Raw genomic sequence first — 18,423 nt, 5'->3', positions numbered from 1 at the left:
CCAAAGCAGAACATAAAGGAACGTAGAGCAATAGTAAAAGCAGTAGTTGTCTACACATGTTTTGGAATACCAATAGACATAAGTTTTCAGAGTTCTAGGCAGGTGTGCAGCGCGGATGTCCTGGAACAGTACCTTTCAAGTCCAAGCTTCTTAATGCAGAGTGTGTCGAGGTCTTTGTCCAATGTCCAGGCGTGTAAGACAGATAGCAGTGTTTGGGCCACTTTCATAGAAAAGGTTAGCCTACCAAGCAGAAGCACATCGACAGGTGTAATGAACTTTCACAGAAAGATAGCAAAATTAAAAAGAAAATTCGCTCTACCTACATTCACAGGCTATTATGATTGGTGATCTTGCTGCACTCTACATTTCTGATAAGTGCATGTTCCACTGTCTCAACATGGTACTTACGTCTCCTGTGCATCAGCATCCTTGGAGGTATTTTGCTGCCGCCCAGCTTTGGCAGCAGCTGAGGGCTTATGAGATTCAAGATGAAGTCTCGTCTCAGCATACCTTCCACTCTGCTCACCACCAGCCATATTGGCTTGGCTTACTCCTTCAGCCTTGTCTCTGACCATTGATATGAAGTCTGAAACGCAGAGCTTCATATGGAAAAGTGCTAACTTCATTGTGTAATAAAAATTGTCTTTTTAAAAACTGTAAATATTCAAGAATGTGATTTACCAATTCAGCCAGAAATAGTGATTTTCTCAAATAAGGTTCTGACAAAACCAACCAGTGATTTTTTGCTCAATATCGCTAGGTGGCTTGGCAGCATCCTTTGGAGCTAGCAATGGACCTAAGGCAGGCAGCCCAAACTCCTCACAGAGCAGCTGTATGATGAGCGCTTCAGTATCAAAAAGCAGGACATGAGCGTCAGCATCTAGTGTTGCTGACTTTAGACTCTGGACAGACAAAGACGTCTTGCCAGAGGATACAAAGTTATCCTGCGCATACATGGTACTGTCGTCTTCTTCGTCATCATCGACCTGAGTAGCAGAGATGTAAAGAAGCGTACCGAAGACAAGTATCGACAGCAATGGTCTAGCTCTACTTATAAGCGTTAATTTATGGAAATCAGAAAACTGGAACAAGCTTTAAAAATGGTTTAATTTATTATTACTTTAGACCAGATACCACGAATATCACAGTAAAAATCTGCTGCAGCGATCAGCCTGCTATAGATCAGCCTGCTATAGATCAGCCTGCTATAGATCAGCCTGCTATAGATCAGCCTGCTATAGATCAGCCTGCTATAGATCAGCCTGCTATAGATCAGCCTGCTATAGATCAGCCTGCTATAGATCAGCCTGCTATAGATCAGCCTGCTATAGACTACCACAAACACAAACTAGGAATTCCAGGCTGAAAAGAGGTAATGTTTAAAGGTACAGTATACAGACGGTCCCCAACTTACGAGCGAGTTACGTTCCGAACGATTGTTCGTAAGGTGAACTTGTTCGTAAGGTGAATTTGTTCGTAAGTTGCTTCACTGCTATATTTTGTATTATAATTTATGTTTAAGGCCTATATAAGTATATTGAAGGTTTATATAAGTATGTTTAAAGCTTGTATAAGTAACCTGTATTGATTTGTACTGAAAAAACATTTAATAAAATTGAAAGAATACGTACAGTACTGTACTACGTATTTTATATCATGAGAGGGTCTTCATCGTCGCTGGAATGGGCTTCAAAAGTTACTTCCTCCTCCATAACTTCAATGTAGGAAGAAGATGAGGGTTGATGGGTATCTTCCTTAGAGGATTTACTAGAAACTGGCCGAAAGAAGCGATCTAACGACGATTGCACAGTTTTCTTCTCTTTTTCATCATAAATGATGCGGTAGCACTGTATGGCATCATTCAATTGATTTGCAACCTTTATTAGTCTAGATCGTGCCAATTAAAGGCCGGCAAATTCCTTTACAATACGTACAGTAAAAATAAAAAAAGTTCTTTGCTCACTGGAGATACGTTCACGCACTTATGCACTGCAACGAACTGGGCAGAGGAAAATGGATGCTGGGTGGTGCTTCCGAGTAGTGCCTCTTTCGGCCGCTAATACGTCGGTAATACCGTCGGTATTAGCGGCGGACATACACGCAGACCTGTTCGTATGTACCGTTGTTCGTAACTATAATGTTCGTAAGTAGTGGACCGTCTGTATACAAATACTTCATATCAAGGAGGTACTGAATTTATATTTACTTACCAAGTTCTCAAAACCCTGAATTGTCTGCTGCGCCAGATTTTTGAATGTCGCCAAATTTCGTCTTTTTAAAGCCTGAGAACCAAAACAAGTAAGCAAGCCATACAAGCAATCATCAAATGGTTCATTCAACCCCTCGCCCTAATTGTTGGTGCGAAGAGGAAGCATCTGTTCAAAGTACTAATCAATGACATGACATCGACAAGAACAAGAAGTGGACGAAGACGAGATGATAGCCATTGGCAACTAATAACAAATTTGATAATTTGATGAAGGAAATAAAACCTAGTGTGGCTAGCAAGCTGTCAACAGCAAGAGATACCCGATGGTCACCTGAGTAAGGCTGATCTGAGGATTGGTTGGATTTTCTTGAGTAATAATCTTATTGGCTGCCTCATCGCATGCTTTCAATATCTCGACGGCTGTGACTCCGTGAACTACTCGGTCTAGCAGGCCTTTAAACAGTCATAAACAACTTGATAAAACTTCTTGTATGATTCGTCACTACAATTCAGCTCCGTTGAATTCACTCCTTTCACAAAACTGTGTAGACCAGAACACTGAAAATTTAGATTTACAGAAGAAAGTAGAAGAAGCTTACACTCGTCTTACAAGACATGTTGTTGAGGAGCAATACCAGCTCAACAACAACATGTCTTACAAGACATGTTGTTGAGGAGCAATACCAGCTCAACAACAACATGTCTTACAAGACATATTGTTGAGGAGCAATACCTGCTCCACGGACTCTTGGCGGAGATGCCGAGTTGGAAAACCTTAAAAGGCATGAGCCAGTAGCGTATTCTCAGTAAACCGCATAAGTGGCATAGAGCTATTCTGTTAGTAAATGGTAGCTGTTGCAGGTCAATACCCTTTGGCTTATTTTCTATCGTAATACTAGAGGGTCAATATGCACAGTATTTCTTTTCGCTGCCTGTAAATCGGTCCTCCATGATTATCAATGATGATGGCATGTGATCATCGACAAAAACTGCCTTATAAACAAACTAAAGAGTAGCATACATCCCTTCTCCTTCTCCTTTCCCACACAAAACTACCCAAAATTACAGCATACCACTAATGACACCAGGTAACGTTGGGGCGAGACACTATTGAGACCAGCTAACGTTAGAGCGAGCCACTATTGAGGCCAGCTAATGTTGGAGCGAGTCACTATTGAGAACAGCTAACGTTGGAGCGAGCCACTATTGAGACCAGCTAACGTTGGAGCGAGCCACTATTAAAGACCAGCTAAAGTTGGAGCGAGTCACTATTAAAGACCAGCTAACGTTGGAGTGAGTCACTATTAAAGACCAGCTAACGTTGGAGTGAGTCACTATTGAGACCAGCTAATGTTGGAGTGAGCCACTATTAAAGACTAGCTAACGTTGGAGTGAGTCACTATTGAGACCAGCTAACGTTACAGCGAGCCACTATTGAGACCAGCTAATGTTAGAGCGAGTCACAATTAGAGACCAGCTAATGTTGGAGTGAGCCACTATTGAGATCAGCTAACGTTACAGCGAGTCACTATTGAGACCAGCTAACGTTGGAGCGAGTCACTATTAAAGACCAGCTAACGTTGGAGCGAGCCACTATTGAGACCAGCTAACGTTACAGCGAGTCACTATTGAGACCAGCTAACGTTGGAGTGAGTCACTATTAAAGACCAGCTAACGTTGGAGTGAGTCACTATTAAAGACCAGCTAACGTTGGAGCGAGCCACTATTGAGACCAACTAATGTTAGAGCGAGTCACAATTAGAGACCAGCTAATGTTGGAGTGAGCCACTATTAAAGACCAGCTAAGTTGGAGTGAGTCACTATTGAGACCAGCTAACGTTACAGCGAGCCACTATTGAGACCAACTAATGTTAGAGCGAGTCACAATTAGAGACCAGCTAATGTTGGAGTGAGCCACTATTAAAGACCAGCTAAGTTGGAGTGAGTCACTATTGAGACCAGCTAACGTTACAGCGAGCCACTATTAAAGACCAGCTAACGTTAGAGCGAGTCACTATTGAGACCAGCTAACGTTAGAGCGAGCCACTATTAAAGACCAGCTAACGTTAGAGCGAGTCACTATTGAGACCAGCTAACGTTGGAGTGAGCCACTATTAAAGACCAGCTAAGTTGGAGTGAGTCACTATTGAGACCAGCTAACGTTAGAGCGAGCCACTATTAAAGACCAGCTAACGTTAGAGCGAGTCACTATTGAGACCAGCTAACGTTGGAGCGAGTCACTATTAAAGACTAGCTAACGTTGGAGTGAGTCACTATTGAGACCAGCTAACGTTGGAGCGAGCCACTATTAAAGACTAGCTAACGTTGGAGTGAGTCACTATTGAGACCAGCTAACGTTGGAGCGAGCCATTACTGCATTGACCCACCATTGCTGTGGGTCACTACTGCGGCAGGCCACGATTGGAGCACTCACTCAAGATGGGGCTAGTTCCTTGAGCATTCATGAATAATTTCCTCTCCCATATAAAGTTTGTTGGCTTGAGCCTATGTGGTCTACCAGGATCAGGACATGTAACAATGGTATAAGTGAAGGCTTACAAACAGCTGGCAATTTGTAAAAACCCGAGACTCAAGTGTCAGGCCAACATGGGTGGGCTTTTACACAGATCTACAGCTAACTCTGGAATATTATTATATTATCTTGTATATTCATATGTTCATGAACATTAAAATTTCCTACATCAGGAACACACTATAAATTGGTCATCAATAGAAATACCTGTTTCCATCTGCCAGATATAGGCGGTGTGATCTGTACAGCTTATGACCATGAAGTCCTCAATGGGTCTCCACTTGATAGCCTGTACAGGAAACATGTGACGGCTTGCGAAGACGAGGGTGCGTTTCTCTCTGAGACTCAATAAGGCCACCGAGTGGTCATTGGCCACAGAGCAGACACAAGACAGGATTCTTGTCTGCAAAAGATAGCGGCTCGAGGTTGACAAGAATGTAAGTTAATCAGTTTTTACCCATCAATCAAGGTATTAACCGGAGCGAGTGGCTTGCAGGACACACTGGAAATCTAAAGTGAATACAACAGGTATAGGGACAACAGGTGCAGACGGACCCATTGTAAACATAGTAGCAAGTATTCAAGAGCTCTCTCATATGTGTTTGCAGAGAAGAAAGTTACTATGTGAGTGGTGAGATTGAAGCCACACTACAAAAAGACTACAATAGCTGCTATGTTACCTATGGCCCACTACATGTTAGTCTGCAATAGCTGCTATGTTACCTATGTCCCACTACATGTTAGTCTGCAATAGCTGCTATGTTACCTATGTCCCACTACATGTTAGGCTACAATAGCTGCCATGTTACCTATGTCTTTCTACATGTTAGGCTACAATAGCTGCTATGTTACCTATGTCCCACTACATGTTAGAATGAGATAACCACAATGACACAAAAGCTCATGATAGCAGGATGCGTGCAAGTTACAGGATGTTAGATTAATGTTATAAGTAAAAAATGTAAAAAATAATGTAAAAATATAAAAAATACAGTAAAGAAAAATACAGACAACTTTTGCAGGAAGTTTGAAGTTAATTCAGTACACATTTCTAAATCCTAGCTCTGTCAATTCCAGCACTGTTAATCTTAGCTCTGCTAATCCTAGCACTGTCAATCCTAGCTCTGTTCATCCTAGTTCTGTTCATCCTAGCACTGTTAATCCTAGCTCTGTCAATGCTAGCACTGTCAATCCTAGCACTGTCAATCCTAGCACTGTCAATCTTAGCTCTGTCAATCCTAGCACTGTCAATACTAGCTCTGTCAATCCTAGCACTGTCAATCCTAGCTCTGTCAATCCTAGCACTGTCAATCCTAGCACTGTCAATCCTAGCACTGTCAATCCTAGCACTGTCAATCCTAGCACTGTCAATCCTAGCACTGTCAATCCTAGCACTGTCAATCCTAGCTCTGTCAATCCTAGCACTGTAAATCCTAGCTCTGTCAATCCTAGCACTGTCAATCCTAGCACTGTCAATCCTAGCACTGTCAATCCTAGCACTGTCAATCCTAGCTCTGTCAATCCTAGCACTGTCAATCCTAGCACTGTCAATCCTAGCTCTGTCAATCCTAGCACTGTAAATTCCAGCACTGTCAATCCTAGCTCTGTCAATCCTAGCTCTGTCAATCCTAGTTCTGTCAATGCTAGCACTGTCAATCCTAGCACTGTCAATCCTAGCTCTGTCAATCCTAGCACTGTCAATCCTAGCACTGTCAATCCTAGCTCTGTCAATCCTAGTTCTGTCAATGCTAGCACTGTCAATCCTAGCACTGTCAATTCTAGCTCTGTCATTTCTAGTTCTGTCAATCCTAGCACTGTTAATTCTAGCTCTGTCAATGCTAGCACTGTCAATCATAGCCACCATAAGTTTTACAAAACGTTGAACACTGTACTGCATCATGCGGGTGTTTGATAGAGAACTATTACACGTATGTCCGGTTGCGTTTGATAAAAAACTGATGTAGCAACTCATGTTTAAGAAAGTACTACTGTATCTTGTTTTTGCTAATGGTGCTTTTGTATTGCCTAAAAGTATGAGTTATGTAAATGGGGTCAGCGTATAGTATTTGGATCACAGTTACGTACACTATACACACACCTTCTAAGTTATGTACACCCTACACATACCTCCTAAGTTACGTTCACTATACACATACCTCCTAAGTTATGTACACTATACACATACCTCCTAAGTTACATTCACTATACACATACCTCCTAAGTTATGTACACTATACACATACCTCCTAAGTTATGTACACTATACACATACCTCCTAAGTTACGTACACTATACACATACTTCCTAAGTTACGTACACTACACACATGCCTCTTAAGCATGGGAAATCTAAAAGTATGGAATTATGGCCACATCTTTTACTTTGCACACAGTATAAATTCTGGAAGCTTGGAGTTGGTGAGCATATCTGGAGAAAGCTGTTCAACTTTTTATAATTACATATCATTCTCTTTTTGCAATGACACCTACAAATACTGTAGTGATACCCCTGAATTCTACAACCTTAGCCCTCTCAACAAAATTGCTGAGGTTCTCACTCAGTTCTTGATAGAAACTTTATTCCAATCCAATGACACTGCATCAGCAGTTGCATGAACTTCTACATCACAGAACTCATCTTCAAAATTGTTACCAGCCTCTGATTCAAACTAAATAAGAACTCCGAGACAGTCGTCCGCAGCCCCTAACACCTACTTTGGAAAAAACTTTAACTGTAATGAATGGTTATTTTTATCTAGCCTGAGATCTATAATAAAACCAAACACGACAGTTTGAGAAGTTCTGCAACCATCACTCAGTTAAGTTAAAAGAATGAACTACCGTCTCCTGTTTTGTAATTTGTATGCACCACAAGGCAACATGACTAGCAAATCTTTTTATTATGATGCATTAAGGAAACAAAGCACAATTGGTAGAAGATATTTACGTAATTTGGATTTGAAATATTTTGAGTGATATCAACTTTTTACAGAAAACTAATTCTAAATAATTTAAAAATAATATTCTTTTTTCATTCCTGATAGCTCTAAAATAACGCTAGCAATTTGAGGCATTTATTAAATAGAGACATATTTTCGACTCGGAGTAATTACATTTATTAAAGGTCCTCTTATACAGGCACAGTAGTCCACAAGCAAGATGACAGTACCATGTCTCTGCTCGCTAAGCATGCCTTTGGGTTTTCTATGTCTACTCTCTATGGCATGCGTGAAAAACATTTATTGCTGACTGGGGGAACATGTTGAGCAATTTTTGAAACCTACGAGTACACATAAATTTGGAGTTGTCCTCTGCGGGTCACTTTCAACAACCGATGCAGAAATCAGAAACATAAATACAAACACAAACTCAATCAGAATACAATAGCAATAGCCTTAGCATTCATTGAACATGCTTTCTATAAGACAAACAGATGGTTAGCATATCCTACAAATAGTGAAATTATTTCTAGAGATTTTCAATGATTGGATTACATGATGTTACACAAAATCATTGTCACTAACTAGATCCCTCATGGACAGTGAGTGTACATATATCTCTATGAAGGCTCTATTGAATATTGAATTAAGCTCTATTGAAATGAGATATGAATATCTCAATGGAAAACAATAAGCAGTATTTGTAATCCATATTTAATATGATAATCGCTCAGTTCAGGTATAATAGCACTTTCAGTAAATGCTTAACATTTGGGCATCAAATCCATCTGCAATTTTTCATAATTACTTTTTTATAATTAATTTTTATGGTCGACTGCAATAAAAATTATATCAGCACAAGAATAAAACGCGATTGAGGCCTAGATAAACAGGATACTGAGAAATACTGTGAGATACTCACATTACAGTTGGAAGGTGGGATGTAAAAACTCGTCACCTCACCGGCATGCACCGAGTAGGTGTGTAGAAGCTGACCACTGGAAAGGTCCCACAGACAGATGGAAAAGTCAGCGCTGCCAGAGAGCAAGTGGTTAGGATTGTAGCGTGAGTGCATGGTGTGTGGATAGAGGAGACAGTTAACTCGAGCCTTGTGCTTTTTCAGCAGACGATAGACTGGAAGTCGAGCTGCAAAAAGAGTGACGTAGCGAATGTGTATACACTTGTGTAGACTAAGTATACAGACACCAATGCTGAACTAAATATGTTAGTTTATGCATAACTTGATGTCTATGTTATTTTATGCATCTAAAAGTCTAAAATGAGAATATGGTTTGGAACTGCTTGAAGAGTTGAACAATATTAGACTAGATTTATTAGTATATTAGTAAGTATTACTAGTTATTAGATATTAGAGGAATCCTAGCCATTGCTACATAGGAGAGATGTGAAGTCAAGTGTTTTGCAGTGGCTAGTAAAGAGAAAAGCAAGTTCGTTTATTAAAATAACCAGACAAGCGGTCCTGATTAAGTCACACTGTGGTGGTTCATTGAATGTCTAATAATTTATAACTGGAGGAGGAAAAGTTTATTTACTCATCAAGGGCTAATGTTATCAATACATTAATCTATAATTATCATATATCCATTAGTTAATCTATAATTATCATATATCTATTAGTTAATCTATAATTATCATGTATCTATTAGTTAATCTATAATTATCATATATCTATTAGTTAATCTATAATTATCATATATCTATTAGTTTATCTATAATTATCATATATCCATTAGTTAATCTATAATTATCATATATCCATTAGTTAATCTATAATTATCATATATCCATTGGTTAATCTATAATTATCATATATCTATTAGTTAATCTATAATTATCATAAATCCATTAGTTAATCTATAATGATCATATATTCATTAGTTAATCTATAATTATCATATATTTATTAGTTAATCTATAATTATCATATATCCATTAGTTAATCTATAATTATCATATATCCATTAGTTAATCTATAATTATCATATATCAATTAGTTAATCTATAATTATCATATATCCATTAGTTAATCTATAATTATCATATATCCATTAGTTAATCTATAATTATCATATATCCATTAGTTAATCTATAATTATCATATATCTATTAGTTAATCTATAATTATCATAAATCCATTAGTTAATCTATAATGATCATATATTCATTAGTTAATCTATAATTATCATATATCTATTAGTTAATCTATAATTATCATATATTCATTAGTTAATCTATAATTATCATATATCTATTAGTTAATCTATAATTATCATATATTTATTAGTTAATCTATAATTATTATATATTTATTAGTTAATCTATAACTACTATATATTCATTAGTTAATCTATAATTATCATATATCCATTAGTTAATCTATGATTATCATATATTCATTAGTTAATCTATAATTATCATATATTCATTAGTTAATCTATAATTATCATATATCCATTAGTTAATCTATAATTATCATATATCTATTAGTTAATCTATAATTATCATATATCCATTAGTTAATCTATAATTATCATATATTCATTAGTTAATCTATAATTATTATATATTCATTAGTTAATCTATAATTATCATATATTCATTAGTTAATCTATAATGATCATATATCCATTAGCTGTGTTAGAGAGTGATTATAAATGCTTTCCTTGACAATATTTCGCGCATGACGCTTGTCAGACCTGCAAGCAAGCTCATTATCCTCTAAGTCACTTTATCATATCAACACATAGTGACAACATAACATTCCTAGAAATGTGCTTACGCAAAGAATGTTGCATGTAGGGCTGGCAAAGATTTACATGCCATCAAGCGTGAACAACCACAGCTGTTCACGCTCCTCAGTGGACAGCATTGTATCGTTGTTAATTAGAGACGTACATGAAGAAACTAGTTAGAAAACCAATGTTACCTGGACATTATAATCCAAGACAATTGGCACATGCGCAACAAGAAGCAGACGAAAAAAGCCTGTTCAAGTCCTCTAATTCTTCTATAGAAGTTCTGATGTAAGTTCTCGGATCATCTCTCATATCAGCTTTCATATCCTCTCTCGTATCAGCTCTCATATCATCTCTCATACCATCTCTCATACCATCTCTCATATCATCTCTCATATCATCTCTCATATCAGCTCCCATATCATCTCTCATAACAGCTTTCATACCATCTCTCATATCATCTCTCATATCATTTTTCATACCATCTCTCATACCATCTCTCATATCAGCTCTCATATCATCTCTCATATCATCTCTCATATCAGCTCCCATATCATCTCTCATAACAGCTCTCATACCATCTCTCATATCATCTCTCATATCATTTCTCATACCATCTCTCATACCATCTCTCATATCAGCTCTCATATTATTTTTCCCAAGCAATTTACATGACTATTTTCATGCCTTGTTTTTATCTGCCATTAAGCAACTTCATTGAGACTTCAGCAAATATTTAATAAGCAAACATTAAGCAATTCAATAGTTCTTTGTCAATTCCAATTACATGTACTTAATTTCACTCAAATGCCTAACCTTTCTTTCCTTTGTTGGAAGAGAGTAGCAAGGCTTTAATTGTGAGTAAAACTGGTACGATGACGATAACTCCACTACTCTGTCCACATATCAGTCTGCCAGACGTCTCAATGTACAGCGAGCACGTGATCCTACCTCCATCCTCAGCCGCAATACTAGATTGCTACGTATAGAAGCGAATTATGGAGCCTTGCAAGAAATGCATGCTTATACAAAATGCTCCAAAAATCATTATTTGGCTAAAGGACTCCGTGGAAACTATACAGCACTGACAACGGATATATACACCTGTGGGGACTATTCATACACAAGCAGTTGCTGCTACAGAAAAAAAATATCCAAACCCGCCTACTTATGACAGGTTATCTAAACAAAGAAAGCAACGAGTTGCTGGTTTAAGAGAAAACAGCATTAGCAAAATATAACAGTTGAAGTCTGATTCAAGTGATGACAACTCCTAACGAATAAAATGCCTAAATCACGCATGAGCTAGAAACTTCTAAATCACATTCATACAATAATCAAAGTGTCAGCACTGCCAGACACTTAGCTGATACACTGGCATACTGAACAGGATAAAATGAAATTGAGAGAGTATGACTCATTCAAAGTTTGAGGCCACGTGCGGTCAACTCCAAAAGTGCAATATTAATAATAATATTCGTCACAATTATAATAATTGTGATAATAATAATGCAATAATTATTCGTCACTTGCTACGCACTGGTATTGTTGTTCGAAAGAGTGTTTGATAGGTGGAAGAAAGTGTGCAACGAGCAGAATACTAGGCAAGTAACTAATTAAAAAATAGTATATGGCCCCAACTACTACAAATTTTAAGGGAGTTGTACAAATGCTAGCACATAGAGGTATTTTTACTGTTAGGATTAGGAAATGTGAGTTGATATACCGCAGGTTGTTTATACATACAGCTCGTTTGTTGATACACCGCAGCTTGTTTATACATACAGCTTGTTTGTTGATACACCGCAGCAGAAATCTGGTCTGTCAATTGCAATTAGGAACTGAAAACGGGTATTTGAGCAGTTACAAAACTGCCTTCTGACCTAAAGAGCAATGGCACATACCATTGTTTTTTCAATATTGGATGATTCATACACAGTTGGCCACAACTGTTCCTCAACAACTTTTTTCAAATGGCACACCCAGTAACACGAGGCTAGCAGGTGCACCATCAGAGTGTTACAGTGATATGGGGCTTGCAGGCAAACCATCAGAGTGTTACAGTTCAACACTCTGATGGTGCACCGAAATCAGTTACAACCGATTTCAATCTACAGCAGCTTCGTGATATCGGCGATTGGCGGTTTTTGAGCTTTTAAGAGCTTGTAATCACATTTCCAAATATTTTGCACCTGCAACACCGCAGAGTAAGACATGGTGAATCTTTTGATACAAAATAACTGTAATGTGAATTTTGTTGCAAGTCAATCTACCCATATACGCATATACGCATATACGCATATTACCCATAAAGACCATAGTCCAAAATACTCTACACTATTTGGACTAGAATGGTGTGAACCGATAGATTCTATCAAACCTTAAGTGCTAGACTTTGTCTAGGGTAGCATGTCAAAAAACTGAGCCTAGTGTCAAGCAGGCCTTATGCTTGCTAACAGCTAGTCATTTGTATTAAAGTTAGGACATTCATGAGCTAACCTGCTCCCTGTTGTCAGTGACTCTAAAATTCAAACACCTGTACAATAAATGATAGTCATGAGTAACTCATGTTCTAAAGGCTAAAGCACGTTGGAGATATGACTTGAAGCAATGCGCAATGCCAGTACTGGTGTCAGCCTTGTAAGGAACTCTTGGCCAAGCGCACCTAGGACAACAAATACGAGCATAATACTTCGACCTTGAAATTTATAAAATTGAATTGTTATGACACTTGTAACATAAATAGTATAGTACACTTTAAGCATTTGTTCAAATAATGTTACTTTTAAAACAATTATTTATCTGAATAGGATTATATTATTTTTGAGCGAATAGGTTTTTGTTATTGTTAAAATTACTTTCTATCATACAGTCTTCAGGCTGAACTTCAAGAGATTTATGGTAATTATAGCGCTATTATAAATAAGTGCTGTTATATAATAATATAAGAACCTTAAGAGGTGAAGGTTCCTATGAATGGTTAAAGGTCAAACAATCGCTCTACATAGCGCACTGGAGGGATCAAATCGATATATAAAATCTCAACGTTTGTTTGTCTGTCCGCTCTTTCAGTTAAAGCGATTAAGTTTTAGGAATGAAAAATCTGCTGCTCACACGATGTGAATTCCCAACCTCCAGTTCTGCAGACGGGTATTTATTCAATACACTACGCTATCCAAATAGCTATACTATAGAATAAACTGAGCAAATTCTTATTACACATGCCAGCCTTTCATGGCTTCACAGAAAACACTGCAGCTAGTGTTATGCATGGAACCACGCTAGAAGAAAAATGCGTGCCCATACGTGAAGAAAAATACTTAAACTCACATGGCCAACAAGATTATTGCAATCAGCACAGATCTGTAACACAGTACACAGAAATAAACAAAGCGCCTTCATTTAAAAGCTGAAATAGTAAATGTTGTCAATGTTGACTAAAAATAACTCTACTGTGCAACAGCTTTTTCATTACCCGCGCAACGCCGGGAATTCTCTAAATAAGCATAATATTTGTTCTCGACTTTTATGCAAATAATTTTTTTATGATGTTTATTATACCAATTGCATATTTTTACTATTTTATCTTTTTAATACTCGCTATTCTGAATGGCATTATATTATTTTAGGGTGACTGAGTCTCTACTATTTATTTATTTTATTATAGGTTCAACTACTTTTTTACATGAATTTTGGATTCCGTTCTAAAACATGCTCTCTGACAATCAGCCAACCAATCACAACAAAGCAACAAGTGTAAATACCAACACTTCTAATACATGTGGATATGCTAGCATGCGAAGCGAGTGTCCTTGCCAGTGAATTCACCAAAGATGGCGCGCAACACTTCTCCAGCGGGCTTCACTATTAGGAGAACTTGGGCAAGCGTGGCAAACAAATTCTGAGCAAAGTAAATTCTAGGCAGCGAGTAACCAAAAAATTCTGAGTGAAGCTTTCGAGTATTCACAACAGAATAGCCTAGCAGGAAAACATAGCCTGAGTGCATACCACTTGATCAAGCAGTCCGAGAGGTGATGTCTGGGCCCAGAGTCGAGATAGAGACATACTGTGCGTAGAATAGCAGCTAGAAGCATCTTGAATGTCGCTGCCAAGAGGCCAGTAGTGAAGGGTAGAGTCGCTGTCAGCCCTCAGTAGCAGGTAACCAACTCCTTTCAACAATGGCTCACACAAGAAGATGCTACATGTTGGTAGTATCTATAAGAATAGGAAATAGTCTCTGGCTCATGACATCATCATTCTCGCCGTCAGAAGGAATATATTATTAACCGGGTAAGGTAATGAAAGAGAAATACATGGCTTCTTCTGTCCACTAAAAATTACTGTAGGTTTCAGTTTTTTCTGAAAAGTGAAGCTGAATAAAAAGAATTTTGCGATAGACCGAGGATAACTTTTAATTTTTTAGTAAGTATCCTAGTTCAGACAGTGTTACTCCATTGAGTGTTTTTGTTTTTAGTTGTGACATTCTCTCTAGTCCATAAGAACTAACAAAGGAATAAAGAAATGAACTCTTGTATCGGTAGTAGAACTGCCATAAAATGCTCATCAAACTATCTCCAGTACTCAGTGAGATGACATTGACCGCTAACAAAACTGTTTTATGGAAGTAATATATTGGAAGAATATGCTATAATAGTAACCTTGTATCACAGTTGCTAACCTACTAAATGCACGCAACAGCATCAACTACATGTAGATTATAAGAGGAATTGGAGGTGAGAAATTAAACAACTCCTATGCCAGCCAACCATTATCCTGATTGGCTGGCATTATTACATCTCACTTGAACCCATAGATATAGTAAACCCTATACTATATCTATATATATACTTAAACTTATATCTATATATATACTTGGGTTTACTATATCTATGCTTGAACCTCTTGGAAGGTTAGTAATAAGCTTGTCCTGCCAATCAAATTCTAACTGCCATATAAGGAAGTTGGAACAAATACGATTGTAAGGAGTTGTCAGATGGGACTATATACAGAGTGCCGAGGGAGTCCTGGATATTGTAGCAACAACTCGGTATTAAGTTCATATAGCATGTCTTATCTTCTTTCATACATGCATATAAAATATATAGCACTTGTCAGGTTTTTTTTATAGATAAAGCAACATTAGATGGCTGTGTGAGAACTTGTAGCAGAAATATAATGATTAAAGGCAATATAAAGAGGTAGACAAAGTCAACGCTTAAAATAATAAGCTAGTGATAGAGCTCAATTAGATATCTATGGTTTATATATCTATGGTTTATATATCTATGGTTTATATATCTATGGTTTATATATCTATGGTTTATATATCTATGGTTTATATATCTATGGTTTATATATCTATGGTTTATATATCTATGGTTTATATATCTATGGTTTATATATCTATGGTTTATATATCTATGGTTTATATATCTATGGTTTATATATCTATGGTTTATATATCTATGGTTTATATATCTATGGTTTATATATCTATGGTTTATATATCTATGGTTTATATATCTATGGTTTATATATCTATGGTTTATATATCTATGGTTTATATATCTATGGTTTATATATCTATGGTTTATATATCTATGGTTTATATATCTATGGTTTATATATCTATGGTTTATATATCTATGATTTATATATCTATGGTTTATATATCTATGGTATTAAGAAACAAGGTATGACGTATAGGGCCAGAGATCTAACAAGATGGTAAAAGAAGCCGGTAAAGATGACCCTGAGATGCTCTTGCTATCTGTACACATGACTGCAGACTTAGCCTTTAGACCCCACCTTAGCCGGCTCAGTAGTTGTCAGTGTTGTGATAAGTTCTGGGCAAGTATGTTTTATAGCCTTAGCTCCAACCATATGATGATAATCTCCATGCTCCGGGTTGGAGCTGAAATAAAGATTCTTAATGGTTGGAATACATATAATGGCGACCATACATTCAATTGTGTGAAATTTTGCAAAAAGGAATACTACATTAGGAAATAATCAAGCTGGGATATGATTAGTAAGTTATATGGGTAGAAAGAGATATGTAAGCAGCCTACACATTAACTTGACCAGCGCAGTTGACCTTCATACTTCATAATTTATGAGGTCTGACTGCCCTATAGTCAGAGTTGCTGAATAATATATTAGTAGTGAGGAATATCCCAGCATATGATGACTATGGACTAGATAGTTGCACTCGTCACCTCTAGATGTCACATGAAAAGACCTTCGAGTCATGCATCTAGACTCGCTACTGATTTGAGGCCATAATGGTCAAAGGCTGAGTTTCTAACGAAGAGATCATTTGCAGTGATAGCTACACGCTGTCAGTTGATGCAGCAATAAAATAAACTCACTGCTAAGGTACAAATATAAATAATACAGAACAATTAACTGAGAATGTAAAGAAACAATTTAGAAGAAAGTGGGCAAAGGTTGTGTATATCTTGCGTTCAGTAAGCTATTTACTAACACAATATGTTGCATTTCAATAGTTTTCTAAAAAGGAAACATCAATATGACAATTTTTGACACAATGTCAACATGATAGGCTGCATTACCAGGATAATAGCTTAGCCTTAAATCCATACACGCAGACCTCCACATTTAGCTCTAATGATCACACTGCTAGGTCTGTATTACTAAATTATATTACAAATAAAAGACTCATACATTAATCCTTAAGGCCCTACATTTTACGCAGAGAAAATGATAAATTTACGAGTTTTTATTTTACTTTAAATTATTACGTCTGATGTTTTTATGATAGTTGCAATTTCCTGTCCTGTCAAGGATTTAGAGACTTATAAAATTCTAACTGAACAATACATAAAACACTCCTTCTCTGTAACAATATTAACTTGATATATACATAAAACACTCCTTCTCTGTAACAATATTAACTTGATATATACATAAAACACCCCTTCTCTATAACAATATTTACTTGATATATGGGTCATGATCTCAGCAAACCATCGTTAAGTCGGGGGTGTGAGATTTTGAGTTATCTACACTGGCGTAAGGAAAAAATTCTCAGTTATTTTTCAAAAGAAAATTTGATTCCAGCTTAATTACAGCAGATTTTATTGTCCATAAACTGAAAGCATGTTCACCATTAGTGCGAAAACATAGTTCTGAGAAAACTGGTGTTAAAGTTTGAGAAAACCAATGCACAATTTTGTTTACATTTCAAAACGTCATAGCAACCAATATAAAGAAGTTGTGATATTCATCTAGATATCTGTATTTATACCCAAAAAGATATTCTGAATTTAAAATTTTAAACAGATTTTAGCTAACTGTCATAGAAATAGCTGTATAGCTGTATATCTATAAGAAAATGTATTACTTAATTTTGCAGATATTAAAAACGGCTTGGCAATATCGCGATTTTGGGCACAGCCGCAGTATCACTAACAAAATCTTTAAAAAAATAATAACAGTAATATATTGCACACCATTTGACACTATATACTTCAATCTTGTAAATTCGAATAATTATTCTTATAATTAAATCTTATAAAATCCAATAATTATTCTTATAATTAAATATTGTAATAATCTTATAAGAATTGTTATGAAAATACCATCGTCATTCCTTTTACTTTCAGTGCTTCCGACATGCGTTGGAATACCAAAGTACACATTATAAGTGTCCAAAATGTCAGAGTTATCTTGAAAATCGGCAAAAAAGAAACGATTACTTTTGTCGGACGCCATTTTCAGTACTTCCTGTTTAGCATGGCTATGGTTTTAAGAGAGTTGGAGACTTCTATTGGCTAAACTGACTTCAGATCCAGAAAGATCACTCTTTGATTGTTCCAGATGCACATGTTACAAAAATCGTTACCAATATTATAAATTCAGTTAGTACAGATTCAATGTAGGATAACTCAACTTCGTGATTTGCGACTTAACCATGATTTCTGAGATCGCGACCCATATACATAAAACACTCCTTCTCTGTAAT

At 36.7% G+C, this 18,423-nt stretch overlaps 1 protein-coding gene across 1 annotated transcript in view; it reads right to left on the bottom strand.

Annotated features, from left to right (window-relative positions):
* Window positions 1–18,423, bottom strand: part of LOC137410515 (WD repeat-containing protein 7-like) — a 30,250-nt gene that overhangs the window by 6,797 nt on the left and 5,030 nt on the right. The window contains 10 exon segments of the mRNA XM_068095943.1: window positions 133–240; window positions 409–586; window positions 734–986; window positions 2,211–2,282; window positions 2,541–2,662; window positions 4,950–5,145; window positions 8,603–8,826; window positions 11,253–11,415; window positions 14,445–14,651; window positions 16,245–16,350. Of these exon segments, the coding sequence (XP_067952044.1) occupies window positions 133–240; window positions 409–586; window positions 734–986; window positions 2,211–2,282; window positions 2,541–2,662; window positions 4,950–5,145; window positions 8,603–8,826; window positions 11,253–11,415; window positions 14,445–14,651; window positions 16,245–16,350 (1,629 nt within the window).

This window comes from Watersipora subatra, chromosome 1, assembly GCF_963576615.1.
Source record: "Watersipora subatra chromosome 1, tzWatSuba1.1, whole genome shotgun sequence".
Lineage (NCBI taxonomy): Eukaryota > Metazoa > Bryozoa > Gymnolaemata > Cheilostomatida > Watersiporidae > Watersipora > Watersipora subatra.
This window is presented reverse-complemented; position numbering and strand designations above follow the sequence as displayed.